General features: G+C 38.0%; 1 protein-coding gene across 4 annotated transcripts in view; it reads right to left on the bottom strand.

The window, feature by feature from the left end:
* The window catches only part of Frmd3 (FERM domain containing 3), a 178,977-nt gene that overhangs the window by 70,139 nt on the left and 81,262 nt on the right, over window positions 1–27,576 (bottom strand). For all 4 annotated transcript variants that reach the window (XM_060365719.1, XM_060365722.1, XM_060365721.1 and 1 more), the window contains 3 exons: window positions 24,149–24,227; window positions 12,741–12,838; window positions 836–959 (listed from right to left, as the gene is read on the bottom strand). In XM_060365719.1, coding sequence (XP_060221702.1) covers window positions 836–959; window positions 12,741–12,838; window positions 24,149–24,227 — 301 coding nt within the window. The remainder of the gene's footprint in view (window positions 1–835; window positions 960–12,740; window positions 12,839–24,148; window positions 24,228–27,576) is intronic.

The raw sequence follows: 27,576 nt of genomic DNA, 5'->3' as shown, positions 1-27,576 counted from the left end.
GCAATGTGTATAATAGCAATGGTGTCTGATACTCAGTGATATCCTATTCAATTTGATTCTTCAATTTAACAATTATTTCTCTAGAGTTATTATTGTGAAGTGTTAGGTGTTAGTATTTAGGCAGCCTGCTTCTGGGTTGCCTAGTAACCTATGATGTCATCATGTGTCACCCACCAGGTAGATACACCTGGGAGGAGCAGTTCAATTGCACAGAACTATAAAAGGACCAAACAGCCACTTTGTCTCTCTCTTGCTCTTGTGCTCTCTTCTCTCTCTTACCCTCCCTTTATCTGTCCAGGTGGCCCCTCACCCCCATCATGTCTCGCTCTCTCTCTTTTTCTGTCTCTCTCCATCTCCATCCAATAAACTTCTTTCATATAATATCTGTTGTGTGCATCATCATTTCATTAGGGACAAGCAAAAGAGTAACATATACTGCTTCATCATCTTGAAATCAGAAAATGGAACCTTTTCAATAACGTTAATTCTACTTAAAGTCAACACTTCTACCAAGAGATACACACACACAAAAAGCAAGGTTAAAATAAAGATGATGACTTATAAACCTAAGATTCATTTTCAGAAACTCAGAAGGGTTAGTAATGTATTTGTATAATAAAATACATAGCTTCTCTTACTTTTGATCATTCACAGGCACCTATTTTAGAAAAAAAAAATCTTACACTACTGAAATGCTAAGTCATCCTTTGTGGAGCCCAGAAATGTTTTCCTGCAACATGAAGCTGTCTATTTAGATTTCAAATACTTTGGCTTCACATGATTCTCATTTTTTACATAGTAAGAATGCTTTTCTTTATATTTCCACTCAAATTACCTGAGTTCATTGTTATGAATTTCCTTGATTTTTCTTTCCAACTTCTGTGATTGCTTGGGAAAAATCTCAAACTCACTGATATAATTCTCAGGATGTTCATCAGGATAGTAATCACCAAACTCAGCTGTAATCATCAAAAATTGGAGGAAAAAAAAAGAGAAATTTAAAACAACACAATCAGGACACATACTCTGTCTCCCACCATTCAAAATAAGATCATAGACTGAACTTACACATATAACACATTTGTACTTATCAGGAAACCATCAACCTCATTTTCCAGGGACATATTCATGTTTACATGTGACTATATAAATGTGGATACAAGTTACCCTTTCTGTGCATGATATTCTGTACCCTAAAACGATTTAAACCATTTTGTTTTTCATTAAGATACTATTGACATTTAGGATGCTGAACAATTTTATTGTTTCAGATTTCCCACAGATTCATAGGACTTTTCAGCCATTAAATGTTAGTAAAAACCACTGTTATCGTCAGAATTAGCACCCTTCAGTTAGTCAAAGGACATAAAATTTAAGTCTTGTACAAAAGATATACTCGAGAGATCTGTTGTGCTCCATGTTGAGTATTGTTTACTCAATATGTTTACTATTTTTCAAACTCAGAATAAGTTTTGAGTGTTCATGTAAAATTATATATGAAGTAGGTCACAACACATACATTTTGAATTTGGAAACCATAAAATCCATATCCATACATTCAAAACCCCATGTTGAATAGTATACAAGGTTGTAAGGTAGAGCTTTTACAGTTCTTTGAGGAACCTCCTCTCTGATTTCCATAATGGCTGCAGTAGTCAGCACTCCCCCGAGTAGTGAGTAAGTGTTCTGCTCCCCACTTTTTTTTCTTTGTTTGTTTTATTTTTAATCTTAGTTCTAACCATGGTAAGATGTAACATCTCAAAGAAGTTTCAATTTGCATTTCCCTGATGGGTAAGGATAAGAGCTCCCTCTGGTGATTCTAACGTTCTAAGGATTAAAGAATATAAACAAGGTCTGGTTTATGACACAGCATCACCAGCCATTTGTATGTGTATTTCTGCAAACTTTTTTAGTTCCATGCCACATTTTAAAATTGGTTTCTTATTTTTCCTTACTTTTAGTTTTTTTTTTTTTTTTTTTTTTTTTTAGTCCTCTGTATAGTGTAGATATTAACACTCAGTTAAACACATAGTTGTAAACATTTTTACATGTTCTGTAGGATGCCTCTTCATTCATATAATGAAGTGGTTCCCTATAAGGGGAAGAGCGACTGTCTCTGACATGAACTCAGTGGCTGGCTCTTTGATCACCTCCCCCTGATGGAGGAGCAGCCTTGCCAGGTCACAGGAGGACAATGCAGCCAATCCTGATGAGACCTGATGAGCTAGGGTTAGATGAAAGGGGAGAAGGACCTCCATTATCAGTGAACTTGGAGAGGGGAATGAGAGGAGAAGAGACAGGGAAGGAGGGTGGGATTGGGAGGGAATAAAGGAGGGGCCTACAGCTGGGATACAAAGTGAATAAACTGTAATTAATATAAAAAATAAAAATTTAATAAAAAAGAAGAGATTTAGCTTAAAATCAAACTCACTGATATAATTCTGTGCCTGTATATTCAATATTCAAACATATTTCATACTTTCTCCTCTGTCAGATTTTTTTTTTCAGCGAATAAAGGTACATATGTTACTCACAAATTGACAGGAAGAAAGAACAATAGCCTAGATCCTTGATAGATATGCTGGTCCTTTGAGACTCAGGATAGATACATCTGTCAGTAAGTTTTGTCTATGCTGGCTAGTTACTATAACTCTGTGGTGTAATTTGAAGTCAGAATGGTGAGTCCTTCAGCACTTCTTTTATTATTCAGGAGTGTTTTAGCTATCGTGGGATTATTGTGTCTCCATATGAAGCTAAAAATTGTCCTTTTCGGTTCTGTAAGGAAGTATATTGGAAGTTTGATAGGAACTACAATGAATCTGTAGATTGCTTTTGGTAGGATCACAATTTTCACTATATTAATGATAGTGATCCATGAGCATGTGAGATGATTTCTATCTTCTAATATTTTCTTCATTTTCTCTCTTCAATGTCTTAAAGTTTTTATTATATAAGTTTTTCAGTTGCTTGATTAGAGTTAACCCATAATATTTTATGTTTTTGACAGTATTGTGATAGGGGGTGTTTTCCTGATTATTTTCTCAGTCTATCTGTCATTTGTATATAGAAATTATAGTAAATTTACTGGTTTTGGTGACTTAATTAATTCTCCATCCTGCTAGTTTTCTGAACATGTTTTTTAGCTGGAGGAATTTTCTGGTGGAATTTTAGGGTTATTTGTGTATACTATGATATCGTCTGCAAATAAAGTTACTCTAACTGAGAACCATGTATGGATATAACCTAAAACCTCTGCTCGGATGTAGGCCATGGTAGCTCAGGAAATAAGGAACAGGGACTATTTCTGACATGAACTCAATGGCAGGCTCTTTGACCTCCCCATGTCCCAAGGGAGAAGCAACCCTGCTAGGCCACAGAGGAGGACTTTGCAGCCAGTTCTGAAGATACATGATAAAACAGGGTCAGATGAAAGGGGCAGGGAGGAGATGAGGGATGGAGGGTGGGGTTGGGAGGGAATGAGGGAGCTGGATACAGCTGGGATACAGAGTTAATAAAATGTAACTAATAATAAAAATAAAAAATAAAATAAACATGATACTCTGACTTCTTCCTATCCCCTTGATGTCCTTCAGTTATCTTACTGCTCTAGCTAAGATTTTAAGCACTATATCAAATAGGTATGGAGAAAGTGAACAACCTTGTCTTGTCAATTTTAGTAGAAATACTTTCAGTTTCTCTCCATTTAGGTTGATGGCCACTTTATCTTTATAACGCCTTTATTATACTGAGAAATGACCCGTGTGCCTCATCTCTCGAGGACTTTCATCATGAAAGAGTGTTGGATTTTGTCAAAGACCTTTTTAGCATCTAAAGTTTCTTTCTTGAAAAGCTTCCTGGAGGTCATATTCTCAGTTAGTATTTATTAGATAAAGAATACCCTATCAAAGCAGATGCTGAGCCTGATGGCCAACTGTCGGGCAGAGTGAATGGAATTTTATATAAGAAGTGGGAAATAGCAAGAGCTGGAGAGGACAGGAACTCCACAAGGAGAGCAACAGAACAAGAAAATTTGAACACAGGGAACTTCCCAGAGACTCATACTCCAACCAAGGACTATTCATGGAGATAACCTAGAACCCATGCACAGATGTACCCGATGGCAGTTCAGTGTCCAAGTGGGTTACATAATAATAGGAAGAGGGACTGCCTCTGACATAATCTGATTGGCCTGCTCTCTAATCACCTCCCCCTGAGGAGGGAGCAGCCTTACCAGGCCACAGAAGATGACAATGCATCTACTTCTGATGAGAACTGATAGACTAAGATCAGAAAGGAGAGGAGTACCTCCCCTATCAGTGGACCTGGGGAGGGGCATGCATGCAGAAAGGGGAGGGAGGGTGGGATCAAGAGGGGAGGAGGGAGGGGCTTATGGGGGGGATACAAAATGAATAAAGTGTAATTAATAAAAGTTAAATAAAAAATTAAAAATAAAATAATAAAAAAAAGAATACCCTGTCTCAAACTGCTGACAAAGGATTGCACAGTGTGGATCATATACTGAAAAATGTAACAACATAGAAGAATCTGAGGTGATTTGAATGAAATGGTCCCCATAAGCCAAGTTTTAGTTTGTTTTGGTATTGTTTTTTCATGTTGGGTTTTATTTATTGTATGCTTTGATTTCCCTTTTTTGTTTCTTGTACATTTTTGGATGAAGATGGCTTTTTTTGTTCTGAAAGAGAGAAAAAACATGAAGTTGGGTGAGTAAAGAGGTAAAGAAAATTTGGTTGGCACTGGCAGAGGTGATAGATGATGTATTTCATGCAAAATACATTGCATGAAAAATTTCAAATAAAAAGTTATACAAATACTGCTAAAGCCCTAAAAAACCTTAAACAAATAGGAGAGAGATTGATTAATTTGATTATGTTAAACTGCATTTTAGTTAAAATAAGACATGTCAACTTTAAGCAATATACTTGCAATATCTCAGGTTTATAGGCCTCATATATAGAATCCCTACAAACTGATAAGAAAATGATTAGGATGATCAATAAGAGAAATGCTCAGTATATCTAAACACATGACATATTAAACCAAAATGGATAGGAAGAGATGCTCTAAGTTATAATAAACAAGATACATGCGAGCAAAATAAAAATGTCACTCTATGTCTATACTCTTCTTAAAAAAATGTAAGGTGGCAGTGACATGAGAAAACAGAAATGTGTGTACAGATGCACACAATTATAGAGAACAATGTGGGAGTATTAAGCTAAATATTATGATTAAGAAATCCCTCTTCTAGGCATACATATTAGACATAGCTGCAAGAAAGGATATAAAGAATGGTATATGTTGTAAGCTTTGGCTTTCACAACATCAATCATGATTATTAAAATTGAGAGGCAACTTTGGTGCTCACTGTTAGTGTCATAGTCATGAGTAAAACATAAAAATGTACCCTACAGAACTTTCTTTTTGATTAGAAGCAATAGTCTCAAACAGTGTTTTGAGTACAAAATCAAGAAATTAAATGAGTTCTATTGTCCTATCTAATTTATGAGGTGTACCACGGTGTAGCCCAAAGTAATAGTCAGCATGTTATGAGACTGTAGGTAGAAAAAAATGTCTGCGGAATCCCATTATCTTCAGGAACCAAATGGAGAATAGTTGGAACAAAAGGAAGACTGATTAATCAAGACATGAACAGAAATATCAGCAATGGAATGAAGAATAACTCAAACTGGTTTCCAGAAGTACACTTGACAGGCCCTCCCACCTAACAGTGGACTTGGTGCAACACATTAGCTCTGTTTACCATAAATGAATGGACAATGTTTCATCAATAGGAAATTGGATCCCTTCAGTACACATTTTCTTTAGTTTTATGTCATTTTTTTTTGACATATGTTAGAGACATTTGGTAAGTGGGACTCTCATTTGAGAATATCATTTTGTAAGATTTGCTGGTAGGCAAGTCCACAGTATATTTTCTTGGTTAATGACTGATGTGGAAGGGCTCAGCTCACAGGGGAAGGGTGGTGGAGCCAGCCCTAGGCAAGTGTGTCAAAAAGTAGGCTGAATAAGCTAGGAGAAGCAAATGAGTACATGGCACTCCTCGTGGCTTCTGCTTCAGTGCATGTCTTGAGTTCCTTCTATCTTTCTTGAGGATGGGCTGTGAGGTGGAAGTGTAAGCCAAATGCACATTTTTCTTCCCCATGTAGCTCATGGTCAGGGTGTTTTATCATGCCTATGTTGTGGAGTTTCAGAGGCCCTTTAACAATTAGGGCCATTTAAATGGAAATTTGAATTAAGAATTGGAATAATCAGTTGTAATTGGGAAAACACCATTATCATTCAGGTGAAATCTTCTGGGAAGTTTTCTCTCGGGGTCAGCACACAGAATCTGTGGTTGTAGGGATCCTGCTGGCAGCATCCAGAAAGCACTGGTTTTTGAAGACATGAAAGAATCATGAAGTAAATCTGAGCCTTGGCAAGGTGAGAGGACAGGAAAGTCTAAAGGCAAAGGTACAGTTCAGTTGTAACAGAAGTTCCAGGAAGAGGTCACGGAAGGAATTTGAGGTTTGGCACCATTTGGCAGGGTGAGGTTCCCTGAAGCAAGCTGAAGAGAATCTACTGGTAAAGACATAATCCAATCCTAGCAGAGACCCTAGCATTTTGGAGAAATCAGTACCATGGGATGATCACCAAGAACAGCAGCAGCTGTAAAGTGGAGTGAACTCATGTATAGGAAACAGTCTGTGTGTGCTGCAGGTTGCAGAGCTAGACAAGTGGAATTGCCAAAGCCATTTAGAGCCTAAAAAATAGTGAGTGGGTCCCTGTCAACCAGCACTGAACATTTTATACTGTTGAATTTTGATTTGGTCTTGCTGTGCCCTGAATGTTTTTTCTTGCATTAAGAAAGTATTTAACTATTTTTTAAATTGTATTTTATAGAAGCCTGCAGTCAAAAGAATTAGAACTTATATAATAAGACTTTGGAGTTTTATAGAGGCTGGAGAATTTAGAGAGATTTTGTATGTTTAAGAGAGACTTTGAACTTTAAAAAGAAACTGAATATTTAAAAAAAAATTAAACTTTTAAAGGACTTGAATTTTTAAAAATTATAGGATTTTAAAAGTTGAATGTATTATGTCTTGGTATGGATATTAATATAAAATTTTGGGGACAAATAGGAACTAAAAGTTTATGGTTTAATAGTGATGTATTTGTGTGTCAAGTTGACAAAGGTTCTATTGAGTTGGTTAACTTTATGTCAAAATAATACAAGTTAGAATCATTTGAAAAAAGAACTTCTCAATTTGGTAGAAGTAAGACTATAATGTAATGCTTGCTTGCTTTTTTTTTTTTTTGAATGATTGATGTGAAGGATCCCACCTCATTGGATGTAGTGTCAAGCCAATTAGATGATCCTGGGTAGTATATGAAGGAGGCTGAATAAACCATTTAGAATAAACCACTAAGCTTAGAATTCCTCCATGGCTTATGCCTCAGCTCTTGTGTCTAAGATTCTGCTTTAATGACTTCTTTGAAGACAAAGTGTGATACAGAAGTATAAGCAAATAAAACCCTTTCCTTTCCATGCTGCTTTTGGTCACAAGAGACAACCTAAATAAGACAACATGTCAGATTTTAGAGTAGAGGAAACAAAAGGATATTGTTTTTTTTAGGGGGGAGGGGGAGAGGAGTGTGTCTTTTTCCTTCCAGGAAAATTTGTTAAGGGATGATAGGCTTGTACTGGTAAATACTACAAACATGAAGCTTGTTAGGATAAAGACACAAGGAAAAATCCAGGAGGATAGGTTTCTCTTTTACAGAATGAAGGCCAACAAAGTGATAGGTTGTGACCATCTCATACTTTGCTATATACTTTTTTGCTATTCTCTGTAGATACAGTGTGAAACTGACATAGTGATTCTCTCTTCCTCTTTCTCTTCCATCTTTTCTCCTAAAAAAATATGTCATTAGAATTCGTGATGAGTTTTAGTGAGATGGCTCAAAAGTTAAGGCTGCCAACTGACATGAGGTATATCTCCAAGCCATACATCATGGAAGGAGATAACAAGTTTTGTCTCCTGTAATTTGTCCTTTAACTGCCAAATGCATGCCATAATATGTACATATCCACTCAAATATATCTGTAGATACATACATGCACAAATAATAATAAATAAATTAAAAGGAAGTAAAATATATACTAAAACTTGCTAGGATAGCAGGAGCCATTGAGAAATCCATGTATCTAGCTATCTTCCAATAGGTCTAGGAAAAGAGAACCGATGAGCTCTTCACTTAGGTACTGGGCCCATCCTTGGCTCAGGCTCACTTGTCGTTTTCCTTAAAAAATAATTTAAACAATAGAAGTGTACCTTCTCCAGCATCTATCCTGGAAAATCTGTGTGATATTCCTAAGTGCTGTCTAACATCCTTGCTTGTATCACAACCAACCTCTAGGCTTCTACCAGCACTTGCTCTGCCTGCCTCCCAGTCCACAGGCTCTTTCCATGTCCCACCAAACCTTCTACCTAACCAGATCCTGACTTCCTTCTCTAGGATTTAGCTAGGTGATGCTGCTTAGCTCTGCTCTCTTCAGACCCTCCCTAACTTGCCAGATCTATCCTGGGACACATACCCAGTGTCCTAGTTCAGTCTAACCACTCTTGGCTATACTACAAATAACATTTAGCTTTCTACTAGGATGTTCCTTGTGTGTTCTCTAACCCATGCCACATTCAACCTCTCCACCTAGCCACATCTACACTCATATTCCAGATATGCAAAGATGCATAGCCTGCCCATCAGCCCAGTCCCCTTTGTCCTCATGACATCATTCCACCTAAGCCAGTTTCTATTTCAAGGAATAGCCTACTCACCTCTTCTTCTGCCCCAACCTGCTCTTTTCATATCAGACACACACCTAACAAATGAAATCAACATGCTCAGATCTCTTTGTAGGACAGAACTTCATGAATAAAATTTCATTTCCCCAGGAATTAAGACCACCAACTGACAAGTAAGACTTCATAAAACTAAAAGGCTTCCTCATAGCTAAAGAAGGAAACAATCAGTTAAGGAGAAATGGATAGAATGGGACAGAATCCTTCCTAGCTACACATCTGATGGAAGATTAATATTTAGAATATATAAAACTAAAAAAAAACCCAAAAGATTAAAAAAATAAAACTATCACTACCATCAATAAAATTCTAACCCATCCAAAAAAATTGGACTGGGATATAAACAGAGAGTTCTCAAGAAGAAGAAGAGGAAAAATAGAAGTACGAGGAAGAGGAAGAATAAAACCAGCTAAAAAATGTTTATCATCCCTGGTAAGTGTGAAAAGGCAAAATCAAAACAGCTTGGCGATTTTATCTTATCTCTGTTAGAATGGCCAAGAACAACAACCAACAATAAATGCTGAATAGAATGTATGAAAAAGAGAACCCTCATTCACTATCGATGGGACTGTAAACTGGTTGGACCAATTTAGAAATCAGTGTAGACAATAGTTACAAACCTAAACCCAAATCAGTATCTCTTATTAGCACATGTCCAAATTATTCAATATCCTATTCCCTAGACGCTTTATGGTACATGGTCACTAATGCTTTATTCAGAATAACTACAGACTGGAAAAAAAACCTAAATGTTTTTCAGTTGATCATAGAATAATGAAAATGTGATACAAATACAATATGGAATGCTATTCAGCTGTAAATAAAAATAAAATGATCTTTGAAGATAAATGGATGGCTCTAAAATGATCATATTGAGCGAGGTAACTCACTTTCAGAAAGGCAAACATCTTATAATTTTTCAGAGATGAGTATTTATCTTGGAGTAAGTGCAGAAACAAAGAAAGTAAAAATAGATCATTACAACGGTACAAGAATAGGAGTACAATAAAGATGGAAAGTTAAATGATCTGATGGGGAAATAGAAAAAAGGAAAAGCAAGGGACTCTAATTAAGGATGGGAAAAGGTTATAAAAAATACAGGTGAGAAAAGGGTAAAAATAATTGTAAGAATGTCTGAACAAATAAGAAGGACTTAAAATAGTAAACATTTACCTTAAAAAAGATATAATACACTTAAGTATAAGTATACATGTATAGTTCAAATAAAATTTCCCATGTGGACTGATGAAGCTCCATCTGAGAGCCAAAGATTGTCTTATAAAAGCCTCAGCACAAGGCATGAGAAGTCCCTTTTAAAGTTATTTGTTAGAGCTGCTCAAGAAACTCCTAAAATGTTACAGGCTATTGTTATTGCTCTTGGTTACCCCTCATAGGTGAAAAGTAACCCCTATTGCTGAAGATACTATGGATTTAAAAAATGGGGCCCAGAGGCCCCTGATCTAGAAATGACCTAAAAGCTTCCTCCTTGAGGACTAGCTTTAACGGAATCATAAAATATCATGTAACCTTTCAAAAAAGGAATGCAATCAATGGACCTACCCAGATGTGATGCCTATTAACCACAACAATAACCAACATGGGGCACTAACCCTAAAGTTGCAGTAGTGAGTGTTACACACACCTTGTCATAACCAACATTTCTCTAATTGGACGTAAGACTTGCTCAATAAGAGAAAACTGATGCTTGCTAACCAACTACCCAGGGCTAGTGAATCCATGGATCTTGGAACCTGTAACTGCTAATTTACTGAGCCAGCATAATCTCTTAGTACATTCTAAACATTTGTCCTGAAAACCACAGTAAGTGTATTACTCACCATCTGGGATGACCTTCCCAGTGTATAAAAATGTGTTTCTGTATTTTCAAATGTTAAGTTGTTGTGCCAGACAGAGTTAAGTGCTGGCAGAATAGCTGGTATTGTCCTCTCAATGGATCATCATCAGGTTTCTATATGTAAAGGCTTATTCTCCTTGACCTGCCCTAAGGAAGATTCTCTGAGATTATCCTGTTAAAAAGCAGGCTGCCCTGGCGAGGATCACACAGTGCTCAAATGCCAAAGTGCAGCCCAAAGACATGGATTGGGATGTTCTGCTTATGATTGGTTCAGACTAGAATGTGGCTTTTTGGAGAATTAGAGCTGGCAGCTTAACTGGGGCAGAGCTTAACTGGGGCAGAAGAGGAATGGCAAAAGAAGGAATGGCAAGAGGAACAGAGACAGCGAGAACCACAGTGGCAGGGAAGTAGGGTTAAATTAGAGGTTAGCTGAGAGCCTGCCCAGAAAAAGGCAAATAGCCTTAAGCAATATAGATGCTTTCTGTGTCTTTTTTATTAAACCCCAAGTGGAAACCCAAATGCCCTGCAATACTCACCCCTCATCATGGAAACTTATCTTTGCAACAAACAGAGAGCATTCAGAAAACAAAACCAATCAAAATGCAGAATTATATAAACCAGATATATATCTACAAACCCCTGCACCTAAGTCTCAGGTAATATTGGGGAAGAGGTGGTAGAAAACTAGTAAGATTCAGAGGATCAGAGGAACAGAGGATTGTGTCTTAGATTGTCAGAAGCTACTTCAATGAGTTCTCACCAAAATGACTGCCTAAACTCTGCTGAATAAGGACACAAACAATAAACATAGACAGGAGAAGTGGGTCTAAACCCTACAAAAAAGTACTCCAGGCAACAAAGAAATGCTGAGAATGGAAGAAATACTCATGCCATGGAAAACATACAAACTGGTCATCTAATACCAAATGCATACTCCTGAAAATATGCACAAGTTGAACATTATACAAATTGAACATGTTCAATTCTTTTATTTAGAAAAAAGGTACGTGTAATGTATGTATGTTTGTTTGTAAGAAAAATTACTTAAAAAGAGTCAATGAATTTGAGAAAGGTCAAGGCGAGGTATATGGGAGGTTTTGGAAGGAGGAAAGGGAAGGTGAAATGGTGTAATGATACTATTATCTCAAAAAAACAAATGAACTAATTACAAAATGAGAAATCAATCTTTGAAATCATATCAAATTTTTCTTTTTAAACCAGCATTAAAACAAAAAGATAGAAGCATCCAGACTCCAAGTCTGGTGAGTATATTCTGTCTTCTCTACACTCTGGGGAATATGCTCATCCCTAAAAAGAACAACAGCCACCTCTGATGGTCCAAAACTTTTTTTGGCTTAATTCACAGTGGTGTCTTGAAATTCTATATCACTACCTCAACTTATATAGAAAATAACTGAAGCTTAAAGAACTTAAGAAATTTATGTTTGACAAAATGACTAGGAAATGGGAATAAAGATTCAGTAGACAGATTTGTGAATTCAGTGGTCTCTTCATTTTGTATAACTAAAAAGCTGAGGAATTTATAGAAAATACATGCATGCATGAATACATGAAATATGATCTAGAATGACCATAATTGTTTAAAATGTACTATCTTTATATGGTTTAACCCCATGATATGTCTATTAGGCCTCACATTTGACAGTTGAAACTCAGAACATATGATACATCAAAATAAAAAGTCTTGTATAATGATGGTCTATCTCTTTGGGAAAAAAAAGACCCTATAGTATAGTTTTTGGGGTTTTAAAAGTCTTCAAATATGAGCATAAGCACTGTGAACACTGGAGCTCAGCCTTCTGTCAGGACCAATGACTTGGGAGAGAAAGTGAATAGGGTAATCTTTTGAAAACTACATAATCATATATAGATTTCCCCATAGACAAAGACAGATGGTTACAGGGAAGCAGAGAGGAGAGCCATAGAATGAAGTTCCATAGTCCACTGCTGTAGTGGGATAAGTGTTCTGGGACTAGACTCACCTTGAACGATACAAGCACCCAGATAGGCAGCATCAGAAAAGGAACACAGCAGTCGACCATGAAAAATGTCTCTTTTAATTTGCAAATATAAAAGGTACCTACAAAACAAAAGGAGAAATAATCATCCTAGGTTTTTGTTGAAGCCCGGAAGTAAGAATGTTTATACTTTGTCTACTTAAACCACTAGATTCACCCCTAGCTCTAGGAATCAGCTTGACATGCCAAGCTTCCCTTAGATGAGCACACTCAGAAAGGAGTGTAGAGGCTTCACAATTTAGAAACCCAAAGTAAATGTGAGCTTCTAAAAGTAAATGGGTTCAACCTTTCCAAGAAAGCTGAGACTAACCAAGAAACACATTGCCTAGCAATCATCACTCTTACACAAGGTAAACCAAAACTTACCATCCAGATTCTGAGTTCTTCCTGAAATTTGTAATCAGGAACTGGAGTCAATTAGTATGAAAAGATATAATCAATGTTCCTCAAGAACAGATAGCATCATAGTTACTACTCAATTGAGCTCTGTGTCACTTTATTTGGTCTCCACTGCTCTGCAGGACAAGCTCAGGTACTTGTACCATGTGTAGTTGGTAATGTGGGCTGGGGAAGCATTTTGAAAAACAGGGTAGATTATGGTAGGATCAACTACTATGAAACTCTGCCTGTGTTATCTTGTAGAAAAGCATAAAGCATGTATCTATGTGTTCACTTTGTGAGAAAACTCAGGAGATATTATTTACATGGGAAACCTTTACATTGATATGGTTTATCTCAATACATTTAAAAGAGCATTATAGTAAAAAAAAAAAAAAAAAAAAAAAAAAAAGATCCAGAGGCAACAATTTGTAGATACTGGCTCCCATATCTTTGTCACAGTCCTTTGGGTTCATCCATGCTGATCAAATGCTTTTCACATTCCATGCTCTTTCTTAAATTAAATCCTCCTGTCCACCAGGGTCAGGTCTGAGGTCTTTGTTTTTTTTAACCAAAGTAACATAATCTATTCATGCCAACTTCAACATTTACCTACAGGAGACCTTTTTCTCCCCTTTGTATGCCCTTAAAGGAACCTTTAAAAACACCTTTCAGTCAGTCAGTTACAACTTTTAGGTGGTTAATTTTGGCCATCATCTTTATTGAGTCTTAGGATACCCAGATATAAAGTTAAACCTGACTTTTGGGTGCCTTCAGGGATGTTTATGGGCATAATTTGTAGCTGAGTTAATAAAACAGCAAAGCAGATAGCTATGCTATTTGGGTCTGACATCATGCAATGTGTCACAGGACTGAGTGAGACAGAAATGCAGCGGGAAAGTGAATTTACTTGATCTGACAACGTGAATTAAAGTACTCTGCAATTTTTATTTGTTATCCTTAGGGCTTCAGACCTAGATAAGAAGCCACTGGCCCTCTGCAAACTCTAACTTGAACATTGTGGGGCTTTTCTGACTCCATAATCATGCAAGCTAATTTCTTATAATAAACTTTATACAAACATATATATATAGCCACTCACATGCATGTGCGTGTGCGTGCACACACACACACACACACACACACAAATCCTACTAAATGTTTCTCTGGAAAAACCCTGAGTAATACCTCCACTGCTTAGTAATTTGCTCTTTACTTGGTTGTATAATGAACAACAAAAAAGCATACTCCCATTTTAAAGATAAAGAAATGAGCTAGGCATGGTGGTGCACACCTTTAATCACAATCCTTAAAAGGCAGAGGCACATGGATCTCTGTGAGTTTGAGGCTACACAGAGAACCTTGTCTTGAAACCAAACCAAACCAAACCAAAACCCAACCCAACCCAAGCAAAACAGACCAAACAAAAACATAAAGAAAAACCAACCACCGACCAAAAACAAAACAAACAAACAAACAAACAAAACTGGAAAATGAGAGATGCGTGTGCTAATATCATAAAAGTTTTGCTCGGTTCGGCTGCGAGTGTTGGGGGCTACTTCACTGAAATCACATTAGATACAATGAAGGACTCCTTAGTTTACTAGTGTTTTTATCACATAGATCTTTACTCTCACATACTTTACACTATGCATTGTGTTGGCCAAAAATTTAGTAGGGACACATGACCATTTAGTACATAATTCTACTGAAGAGATAAAGTCCCTAATGTGTTAATTACCAGCTTGAACTGACAGTGTAGACTAGTTCCCTACACTGAAGCCTGCAAACTTTTATGAGCACATTTATTAGATATTGTTAAAATGTTACTCTGACTCAGTAGGTAGGCAGGACATTCATGTATCTAATAGTGATCTCTTGATGCTGGATCATAAGCCATACTTTGAATTATAGGTTTTTCAATCTCAAGTGAACATGTGAATCATTAGGAGGGTGGGTCTCTCATCCTAAATCACCACACAAAGGCAACTTAAAGCTACCCTGACATTTAATTTTATCCCAGTCAGAATAAATAAGATACAAAAAAACTAATGATGGCAGATGTTGAGTTTGATGAGGGACACGAGGAGCACATATTCCCTGGTGATAGGAGTGCGAACTGACACTGGCATTGTGGAAATCAGTGTGGATGTTCTGATAATGGTACATTACACCACTCTTGGATATATACTCTGAAGACCCTATATCCTGCTACAAAGATACTTCTTCAAATATGTCCAGTGCAATACTATTCACAATAGTCTGGAATGAAAACAAGATAGATGTCTATGAACAGATGAATGGGCAATAAAAAATATGTTATATTTACATAATGGAATATTAACCAGATATCATGAAAGATACAAGTAAATGGATGGCTAACCCAGAAAGAAGAAACATCACATTTTTTCTCTCATTTTTGAACATTAGCCTAGAGTCCTTGGATATACATTTTTATTTTCTCAGTTGGAGTAATCCACAAAAGTTAGGTAATTAAAATGTTCATAGAAAGGGGCTTTCAAAGGAATAGGGATAAAAATAACTGGTATGAAGGGTAAAGAGGGAGTTATGGAACAAGAAGGGATAAATAGATATGGGGAAGGGAAGGACAGAGAATAAGAGGAAAACCAGGAGGGAAAAATAACAAAGACTTTCCCAAAATGTTATATGGAAAACTATATAAAACATTCTTTTATAGAAGGTTCATATACCTATACTCATACATAAAAAGAATTAAAATGCAGCAGAGGGAGGAGGGAGGGTGGGATTGGGAGGGGAGGAGGGAGGGGCTTATGGGGGGGATGCAGAATGAATAAAGTGTAATTGATGAAAAATTTAAAAAAAAGGGAAAAAATAATTTAAGAACCTTAAATGACTTTCAAAAGTGGACGAAAACATGGAGTTAGTCAATTGGCATGGAGCACGTCTCGCCCCTGGGGGCAATGGTCTCCTGAACCTACTCAGACCTCGGACACCACCACTGCTAGTTCTAGAACTGACGCAGGATGTTCCAACGAGGGGGTTAAGGCTTCTCATAATATTTCCTATAAGCCCACACCTGTTTGTCTATATCCCCCATTTTTATTCATTATTAGCCAGATAGAGCCAAGTAATTGTGGTAATGATACTTGCTGTTTTGCCCAATGCTGGAATGCTAGTAAATTTAGGTATGCCCCGGTTACTCGCATGCCTCACTTCGTGCCTGTGCCCGTTGATGCCCCTCACGCTATGACTCTCTTCAGACAGAAAAGGGATCTTGGAACTACAGCCACCATTGTTACTACCATCTCATTGACGGCTCTTGGAGCTACCACCAGGGCATTAGCCATGAGTCATACTGGGCAGACTGCTCAGACCCTGAATAATCATTTAGCCAATGTAGCTCATGCCTTAGTTGTACATAAAGGAATTAATGCTCAACTAAAAGGAAGCTTGATGGTGTTCAATCAGAGGATTGACCTCGTGCAGGAGCAAATTGATACCCTATGGCAAATCGCTCAACTTGGCTGTCAATGAAAATATGCTGGACTTTGAGTCACTAGCATATAACATGAGAATTTTTCCTGTGCTGCAAATCTGTCTAAACAATTGTCTAGCTATATTTTAGGTAATTGGACTGGAGAATTCGATACTACGATGGAGCAGCTGAGAGTGGCCATTGTCATGGTAAATTCTACCAGAGTGGACGCAGGACTAGCCACAGGATTATCATCATGGATTGCTGCAGCCCTGAATCATCTGAAGGAATGGGCAGGCATGGGAGCCTTAGCAGGCCTTCTGGTGTTGGTCTCCTTGGTTTGCCTGTGGTATATATGCAAGATTAGAGTCTCACAACAGTGTGATGCAGCCATGATCATTCAGGCCTTTACAGCCATTGAAGCAGGACATTCTCCCCAAGCATGGTTGGATACCATAAAAAGCTAAAATGTTATGCTCAGGATGTGAGGCTAAGCACTGCACTCAGGGTCAGCCGCTTTGGACCCAGAGAAGAGCATGTCTGGTTGCATGCGGGTTGATGCCCCAGGTCCCGCCTCTGAGAAAAAGGTATCGGACGGGTCTGATGCTCTTTGGGTGGATGACACCTAAATGAACATCGGTACAAAGTCCCAATTTATTTCTAATATCAGAGATCAGACCTCTACTCTTGCCTGATGCGTCTAAAACAAAAAGGGGGAACTGTAGAGAGCTGCGGAATGCTGTGTCCTAAAGATGGAGCTGGTTTCCGCCTTCCACCTTCCCGATGGTGAGTGCTCTCTGTCACGAACAATTCCACATTTGGCTAAGGCTGAGGATCTGGCTTGCTTCCATGTATGTGGACCTATCTGCATTGCCCACGTGGTACGCCTGGGTTGGCTACCCAGAGGCTATTTAAGCTGTGGGCTGGCTTTCCCCAGGGTCCGAGGATTGTTCAAGGTTCCTGAATAAACTGCATTGAAAAAAAAAAAAGAATTAAAATGCAATTAACAAAGACCTTACTAGATACAACAGGCCATAGAAGAGAACCTACTTCTCTTATTCTGCTTAGTTTATATTATACTAATCCAACTCATGATGATTTCTCATTACATTTATAGATTAAGGTACCTCTCAACCTTCATCAGAGAAGATGCTTTTGTTTGTACAAGATGATGATCACCAGAGACCCACAACTGAATGAGATGCAAAAAATAAGAGACTGCAGAATATTCAGTTCTACATGGAGCATGTCTATCATTCCCAATTTTTCCAAAGATGACAGAAAGACTGTAAGAGCCAGATGTGGATGACTACAAAGAAACATTGTCTTTTGGGCACAGCAAGGAGCTGTACATATTAAATCACAATCACATCAAAGTGATTGTGAGAGTAGGCATAAGACTTGTTGAGTCCAAAACAGTGGAAATTTCAGCATGAAATGAGGAATTAGGAATGAAGCCCAATCACCAGGCAAAGAGCTATTGACAATTGTTATCTGCTGGTAAAGGGCTATTCATTTATTTTTCTAAGAAGGTACCCCTTGTAGTACACCATGCTCTAGTGGAAGGCCACACATCCGAGAATATTTGCATAGGATAAATTGGTTTTAATTGGGGGAAAGCAGACACAAAATTGGATGGGAAGGGAAGAGGAGTGGATCTAGGAATAGTTGGAGAAGGGAGATTGAACATGATGAAAATTCATTTACAAAATTCTCAAAAAATTAAAAAATAAAATTAAAGAAAAACACATTCTATATGTTTTATTAATAAGTTAATTTATTTAATCATTTTACAGTCTGATCCTAGCCTCTTCCCTACTTTACTTCCAGTACCACCACCAGGACCAGAACGGGAGTTCTCCGTAAGGGTATCAACCCATCAGGACAACTCAAGTCAGTAGGACAAAACACATCCTTTCCCACTTATATCTGACAATGCAGCCCAGCTAAGGAAAAGGGATCCAGAGGCAGGCAACAGAATCAGAGACAGCCAGCCCTTACTTCCATTCTGTTGACCAATCTGTACATCTGGTACATATGTGGAGGGGGTCTAGGTCCGGCCCATGCATGTTCTTTGGCTGGTGTTACAATCTCTGAGAGCCAACATGGGTCCAGATTGCTTGACTCTGTGGTCTTCTTGTGGTATCCTTGACCCCTCCAACTCCCTCTATCCTTTTTCCCTCTCTTCCACAGAACTCCCCAAGCTCATCCTATTCTTTGAGTGTGGGTTTCTGCATCTGTTTCCATCAGCTATTGAATGAAACCTTTCAGAAGACAGTTAAGTTAGGCTCCTGTCTGCAAGCATAGCAGAGTATCATTTATAGTGTCAGGGGCTGGCTCTCTTCCATGTGGTGGGTCTTAAGTTGGGCCAGTCATTGATTTGCCATTTCCTCACTCTCTGATTCATTTTAATCCCTACACATCTGATAGACAAGACAAATTTGGATGGAAGGTTTTATGGGTGGGTTGTGTCCCCCTCCCTCCATAGGAAGTCCTACCTGGCTACAGGTGGTAGCAGCTTCAGGTTTCTTAATCCCCTTTGCTAGGAGTCTCAAGTACCCAATAGACTCCTGGGAGCCTCTCCTGTGCCAGAGATGCACCCCCTTACCAACTTCTGTTCTTTCTCCTGGTCTCCCCCAATTCTCCATGCATCTGATTTTCTCCAGATTGTCACAGAAATAATCCCAACCTCAGTTTCTCGTTTCTCTACAGGGCTTCTGTTCTCTTGACCTTGCTGTCCCCATGTCTGTTCTTCATCCTCCTCTGTGCCCCTCTCTTATCTTGTTCCCTCTCTTCAGCCACTATCTCTGTCTATTCTATCTCCCCTTCCTAGTGTAATTTATATGTTCTCTTTTAGAGGTTGAACATTTATTTAAGTGCTTCTCGACACTTAGAGATTCCTGTGTTGAGATTTCTGTGTTTAATTCTGAACCTCATTTTTCAATCAGGTTATTTGGTTTGCTGGTGTTTAATTTCTTGAGTTCTTTATATACTTTATATATTAGCCCTCTGTTGGTTGTAGGGTTGAAGAAATTTTCCCATCCTGTAGTCTGCCACTTTGTCCTATTGATGGTTTCCTTTGTCTTACAGAAACATTTCATTTTCATGATCCCCCATTTATCTGGAATACTCTTTTTAAAAACTCTATTTGGGGTGTTGAGGCGTCAACCTCTCCTCCAACCTCCCAATCCTATGTAGGAGAGAGAAAGTTAGTGGGGAGAGAGGGCACCTTTACTTCTCCTGGAGGTTTAGGGTTGAGGGTTTTTTTTTAAATTTTTTTTATTTAGGACTCTATACAAATCTTTATCAATAGCAGATACAGTCAGCAGTCTTCAAGCCACTGTGCCTATAAGTGTTTCTCTCCGCTGTTTGTTCCAAAAGGCCACACTGTCCATCTCTCAGGCCTCTCCAAACTGGTAACATCACACACCAACACCGCATGCCATGCTTTCTCTTTCTGGGCTTTCAGTTTATAACATCTAAGCCCTAAACCACACCCCTTTTCATGCCACACACACATGTAAGGCTGTTATCAGCTGGCAAAAGCCACACTCTGCATGAGGCAATTAACAGGTGTGAACAGACTACAGCCCAACTAAAATCCAAATTAAACTTGGGATTTAAACAAACTGAGTTTACAAAGAAACCAAAACTTCACTTACATTTAATAATTGTTGATCTTAGTGTTCAGAAAGTAGTTTCCTGTGCCAATGCACTCAAGGCTATTTCCCACTTTCTCTTTTAATGGATTTAGTGTAAACAGTTTTTTTTTTATTTTTCAAGACAGGATTTTTCTTTTTTTTTTTAAATAGATAATGAACATATGATATTTTATTCTTTTTTTTTTTCAATGCAGTTTATTCAGGAACCTTGAACAATCATCTGACCCTGGGGAAAGCCAGCCCACAGCTTAAATAGCCTCTGGGTAGCCAACCCAGGCGTGCCACGTGGGCAATGCAGATAGGTCCACATACATGGAAGCAAGCCAGATCCTCAGCCTTAGCCAAATGTGGAATTGTTCGTGACAGAGAGCACTCACCATCGGGAAGGTGGAAGGCAGAAACCAGCTCCATCTTTAAGGCACAGCTTTCCGCAGCTCTCTACAGTTCCCCCTTTTTGTTTTAGATGCATCAGGCAAGAGTAGAGGTCTGATCTCTGATATTAGAAATAAATTGGGACTTTGTACCGATGTTCGTTTAGGTGTCATCCACCCAAAGAGCATCAGACCGGTCCGATACCTTTTTCTCAGAGGCGGGACCTGGGGTATCAACCCGCATGCAATCAGACATGCTCTTCTCTGGGTCCAAAGCGGCTGACCCTGAGTGCAGTACTTAGCCTCACATCCTGAGCATAACATTTTAGCTTTTTATGGTATCCAACCATGCTTGGGGCAAATGTCCTGTTTCAATGCCTGTAAAGGCCTTAATGATCATGGCTGCATCACACTGTTGTAAGACTCTAATCTTGCATATATACCACAGGCAAACCAAGGAGACCAACACCAGAAGGCCTGCTAAGGCTCCCATGCCCGCCCATTCCTTCAGATGATTCAGGGCTGCAGCAATCCATGATGATAATCCTGTGGCTAGTCCTGCGTCCACTCTGGTAGAATTTACTGTGACAATGGCCACTCTCAGCTGCTCCATCGTAGTATCGAATTCTCCAGTCCAATTACCTAAAATATAGCTAGACAATTGTTTAGACAGATTTGCAGCACAGGAAAAATTCTCATGTTATATGCTAGTGACTCAAAGTCCAGCATATTTTCATTGACAGCCAAGTTGAGCGATTTGCCATAGGGTATCAATTTGCTCCTGCACGAGGTCAATCCTCTGATTGAACACCATCAAGCTTCCTTTTAGTTGAGCATTAATTCCTTTATGTACAACTAAGGCATGAGCTACATTGGCTAAATGATTATTCAGGGTCTGAGCAGTCTGCCCAGTATGACTCATGGCTAATGCCCCGGTGGTAGCTCCAACAGCTGCGAATGAGATGGTAGTAACAATGGTGGCTGTAGTTCCAAGATCCCTTTTCAAGACAGGGTTTTTCTGAGTAGCCTTGACTCTACTGGACTCAATCTGTAGACCTCGAACTCACAGCAATTCACCTGCCCCTGCCTCTCTGAGTGCTGGGACTAAAGGCATCTGCCATCATCCTGGATTAGTATATTCAATTTTATGTCGAGGTCTTTGGTCCACTTGGACTTGAATTTTGTGCAGGGTAATAGATATGGATCTATGTGTATTCTACATGCAGACATCCAGTTACACCAGCAGCATTTGTTGAAGATGCCCTTTTTATTTTTTGTATGGTTTTGGCTTTTTTTTTTTTTGTCAAAAATCAGGTGTCTGTAGGTGTGTAGGCTTATTTCTAGGTCTTTGGTTTGTTTCCATTGATCAACCTGTCTGTTTTTATGCCAATACCATGGTTGTTTTAATTTGTTTATTTTTTTATTATTATTGCTTTGTAGTATGGCTTGACATCAAGGATGGTGATATCTTCAGCAGTTGTTTTTTTATTTCTAAAGAATCGTTTTAGATATGCTCTTCTCTGGGTCCAAAGCGGCTGACCCTGAGTGCAGTGCTTAGCCTCACATCCTGAGCGTAACATTTTAGCTTTTTATGGTAGCCAACCATGCTTGGGGAGACTGTCCTGCTTCAATGGCTGTAAAGGCCTGAATGGTCATGGCTGCATTACACTGTTGTGAGACTCTAATTTTGCATATATATCACAGGCAAACCAAGGAGACCAACACCAGAAGGCCTGCTAACGCTCCCATGCCCGCCCACATGCGGGTTGATGCCCCAGGTCCTGCCTCTGAGAAAAAGGTATTGGACTGGTCTGATGCTCTTTGGGTGGATGACACCTAAATGAACATCAGTACAAAGTCCCAATTTATTTCTAATATCAGAGATCAGACCTCTACTCTTGCCTGATGCATCTAAAACAAAAAGGGGGAACTGTAGAGAGCTGCGGAATGCTGTGCCCTAAAGATGGAGCTGGTTTCCGCCTTCCACCTTCCCGATGGTGAGTGCTCTCTGTCACGAACAATTCCACATTTGGCTAAGGCTGAGGATCTGGCTTGCTTCCATGTATGTGGACCTATCTGCATTGCCCATGTGGCACACTGGGGTTGGCTACCCAGAGGCTATTTAAGCTGTGGGCTGGCTTTCCCCAGGGTCAGATGATTGTTCAAGGTTCCTGAATAAACTGCATTGAAAAAAAAAAAAAAGAATTGTTTTAGTTATGTTGGCTTTTTTTTTTTATTTTTTATTTTTAAATGCTTCCCTGGTCCCAACTAAATCAAGATAGGAGCTTTCATCAAAATTTGTACATAAAGGTATTTATTATATGTTCACTAACTAATGAATGAATAAAAAATGTGGATTTAGACAAAATAAAATATCATTTAGACAGAAAAACAAAATACTGACAGACATTAAAGTCATTAACTATAATTTTGTATTATTTAATTATTGAATGAAACTTTTCTCAACAACAACAGCCTCATTCTTTATTTTATATTATGATGTATGTTCAAAGTTTCTTCATCAATTATTTGTTTAGTACCACATGGTTACTCTGAAAACAGAGAAACAATTAACATTATATGGACTGGACAAATTAAAATTAGAAGTATACATATTCACACATATACATTTATGCATGAAATAACAATTAGTAAAAAAAGAGGACATGAATCTGAAGGAGAGCAGAGACAACAGGTACTTGGAAGGGCTTAGAAGAAAAGTGAAGGGAAAAATGTAATGATTGTAGTTCAACCTCAAAATCTGCCAAGACCTTCACCTTCCACCTATTAATAATCATAATAACATGTATTTTTCTTTCTGTAGAATTTGAACCTAAGATTATTGTTATACATAATTACATATGACAATTTGGATACTACCAAATTATAACCTTATCAAGAGCTAAGGGCATGACAGTTCTTTCACTTATCTATCTAGAGGGTAGCTACCCTGGAGTTCTCTTCAGCAACTTTTATCAAAATTTTCAGGGAAACAAAGCTCCAAGATTAACTGAACATAAACCTAGCAGAGGGAGGGAAGGAGAGAGAGAGAGAGGTAGAGAAGGAATAGTCAGAGAATTAATGGATTGGGGCTGAGAAGAGTGTACAAGTGAAGGGAAGTCTCCTTGGCAGTTGTAATTTAGCAAATATAGAAAGCAGAACAGTTAACTGTCCACTCTGTCCACAAATCTTGCTGTTTGAGAAAGGCTTAAAAAAATCCAAAACACAAACTAGGGCTGCCCTCTGCATTTGCTCACATCTAAAAGATACTCATCTTCTTCTTCTCAGAGAGCCTCCCCCTCGTAACCATTGCTTTCTCGTACAGATAATACTTTCTGGTTCTCTATCCAAGACCATGAAGAATAAGAGGAGCACAATGCTGACTCTGGAGCCTGTTTCCTAGAGGTGTTGTGATTGAGATAATAAGAATGACTAGCCTATTAGGCAGCATAGACTCTGACTGGATACAAGTGGTAAAGTAAAAACGCAGAAAAAGAAAAATACCTTGTAAGCTCTTCTTTAATCTTCAAGGGTTCGTGTGGGTAGAATTTCACTCTAAAGCACATGGTGTATGGTGGATGAGCTGAAACATCATAAAAAAAAAAGGCATGAGATAAGCGGCAAAAGATCACAGACTCCAACACACACAGGAATTTCAGCAATGAAGGAACCAACTAGCAGGGAAGGCAGGAATGTTGTAGGAAAGAAGCCAATAGAATGCTTAAGAGGATAACATGATGGTGACTCAAACAAAGAAAGTATTTAACAGAGCAAATGCAGAATACAAGTAAACAAGGCAAAAAGTCTGTCTTTCCCCATCACAACTCACTTTCATCCCTTCATCTCTTCATAACACAGGAAGAGGATATTTTCTCCTCTGATACTTTATACCCTCATGTGAAAGACAAAATGTCAAAAAGTACCATTCAGGTTTTGAATGCATGAAATAATTTTTAATGCATGAGGTGGAAAATTGCTGTCATACATGTGTTCTTAAGTGAAAAAGATGGTGTCTTTCATGTATTATTATGTTTTTAAGAAGTCAGGCCATAATATTTGTTGGTTTTTATTACTATCTACATATGAGGTTAAATGGAATTTTATTCTCTAATTCTTCTTTCAAGATAAGCAGGAGTTAAATCATCACCAGACAGCTCACAGTATCTGAGCTATTCTGGATGTAATCAAATTTGTTTCATAGAAAGTACTAGCAGTTTTAAATTTGGCTGTATAATAAAGAAAATTCATATGGAAAATAATTATTGCACTGATTTCAGAGTTGAGCTGGTGAGTTGGCTTGGCAAGTGAAGAAGCTGGTCCCCAAACCTGAGTTCAGTCCCTGAGGCCTGCATGTGGAGAACCAACTCCTGCAAGTTGTTTTCTGATCTTCACATGCCCTACCCCATAAATAAAATAACTATAACTAAAATAATTGAATGGAAAATATACACATCATAAGAACAGTGCTATTATATTAGGGAAGAAAATGTGAATACACACACAAATGAGTACATACAATCACACAGGAGTCAGTATGCTGTTTTCCTGTCAGTAAATTTCTTAAGTTATTGCTACCAACATGACCCTATGCTTTATATTTAAGAAAGAAAGGTATGGATGCATTGATGCCTATCTGCATTCTAGGACTCAGGAAACAGAGGCAGGAAAATCATCAGGCATTTCAGACAAAACAGTGTTCTATGTGATTGAGAGCTAAGTAGTAAGACCCTATCTTTAAAATAGTAATCATAGTAAATTCCAATTAAAGAAAGGAGAGAATGAATAGATGACCAATGAGAAGAGCACTTACTGTGAAAGCAAGAGGACCTGAGATCAAGTTCCTACCACACACAAAAGTCGGCATAGCTTTGCAAATCCTAGCCTTGCAGACTATGAAGGTTCCTGAGTTTTCTGGCTAGTAAACTTAGCCAAATAGTATGTTTCAGGTTCAGCAAGTGAGCCTGTTCCCCCCCACCAAAAGGTAGAAAACAACAACAAAAAGACAAAGTCCTTCTCAGGCGTGCAAAGGCATGTACAGAGGTGCATGCGTGTACTATACACACCATACATAGAAATACATACCATGAGAGGTGGTATATTTTCTTATTTATTATGAAAAATGGACACTTTTCATAAGGCAATATTGCAACTTAGAAAACTACAAGTGAGTCTTAAGTAATTCGTTTCATATCTAGAACAAAATATTTTATCATTGAACATTATCTAGAGTTTATTTGATTTTTTGAAAATCATCTTTAAATTACAAAAAATTATGATTTTCATTATAAAACATTTGTACTGTTTTATAACAGAAAATTTTTTTTACTAGAATAACAATTGAACTGAAGATTTAAGAGACTTTTCTTTATTTTCTTTATTACTTCCATCTTTACCTCTTGTTAAAGTTTTCTTTCTAAGATTTTTAGATAGATGCATAGAACTATGTCCAATAAATAGAATGATAGGTAGTCCATCCTCCTTTAGGTTGTCTCTGTTCCTGATGTTTCATTGTTTAAGATCGTACCAAATACCATCTCTCCTCCTACTATTAATAATTTTTTATATTCTTCTATGTAGGCTTAGATTTTTTAACACCTATTTATTTAAAGTTCTTAAACATGTTTATCTCCCTTCCAACCCCTGACCTTATGTAGATTAGTAGGTAAAGGGGCTATAGACCTAGCAGAGGTTTTACTTCCTGCTATTAAAGGTTGATGGGTTCTTTGGGAATTACTAATCTCAGTTGTCAGGATACCATCAGTCTAGTCAAACGGCAAAGCCGCAACAGCAACATGCATCAGCAGCGATGGAAGTATTCAGTAGAAGTGGCTAGACTCCACACAAATGGCGGAGTCCACTGAAGCTGCAGAATTATACCAAAGCAGCATGGGCGTTTCTCTGGAGCAAATTTCTGTGTGAGGACCAGTGAAGGATGTGAAACATAACAGTGAAAAAGCGTAGAGATGCAGAGATCATTGTCTCGGTGTCTGTGGGCTTCTATCTAACCCTTCTCTAAGTCCACAAAAGGATATTTTGCAGCTTCCTCACACTAGGTAGCTTTCAGCTTATTGGTAATTCAACTTACCAATAATCATGTGCCCTCTCACAGGAGTTATTTTCTGCAGGGGTTGTTTTCCACAGGGAAAAAAACATTCCCATATTCCATACTTGGAACCAAAACAACATATTCACATGATACAACTGAGTTTGCAAGGAAACCAGAAACTTCCACTTCACTTGTATGAGTTTTATGATCTCATTCATATATATTCTTATATACTCATACACATGGAGGCATCTTTTATTTACTCTCTCAAAATTAAATCAAACTATCAAACTATCAAACTATCAAAATTTCTTTTATTTTTATCATGTAAAGCTTTACATGCCCCTTCCTCCAGTAGGGTATATGTAATATTTATATAACTCATTTCCCATAAGCTGCAATAGCTCATATTATGTGTAAATCCAAATTTACTCACATATTTGCCTGAAATTTTCATTCTAGTTACTTTCAAAGTTTTACAATTAAATATTTTGTGTAGGTCATAATGCAGTCCAAAAGTGGAATGCCTGGGCCAATATGCACTGGAAAAAATTTTCAAAGACACAGAAAATTAAATTTCCTGATTGGATGCAAACTGTTCTATAGGTTTTCTCCAAGTAGGGGCATAATCTTTTAGGAAATGGACTTATGCCCTACAGTTGGGTGTAGCACACATCTAAGTTCATCACAGACAAATCAAAACTAGTGACCATACAAAGAAAGACATAGTTTCACAGTTACCATCTTTGAGTACATCTGAGTGGAGGAACACCTCTACCCAGTCACTTTCACTCTAATGCAAAGGCTACCTCTGTCATGTGAGAATTCTGCCTCATTAGAAAACTGTGCTCCTAGCACTACAGTCTTTTCTCTTTTTTAATATTTT

This window comes from Meriones unguiculatus, chromosome 12, assembly GCF_030254825.1.
Source record: "Meriones unguiculatus strain TT.TT164.6M chromosome 12, Bangor_MerUng_6.1, whole genome shotgun sequence".
In the NCBI taxonomy this organism is placed as follows: domain Eukaryota; kingdom Metazoa; phylum Chordata; class Mammalia; order Rodentia; family Muridae; genus Meriones; species Meriones unguiculatus.
Note: the sequence above shows the minus strand (reverse complement) of the source record. Positions and strands in the feature narration are given on the sequence as shown.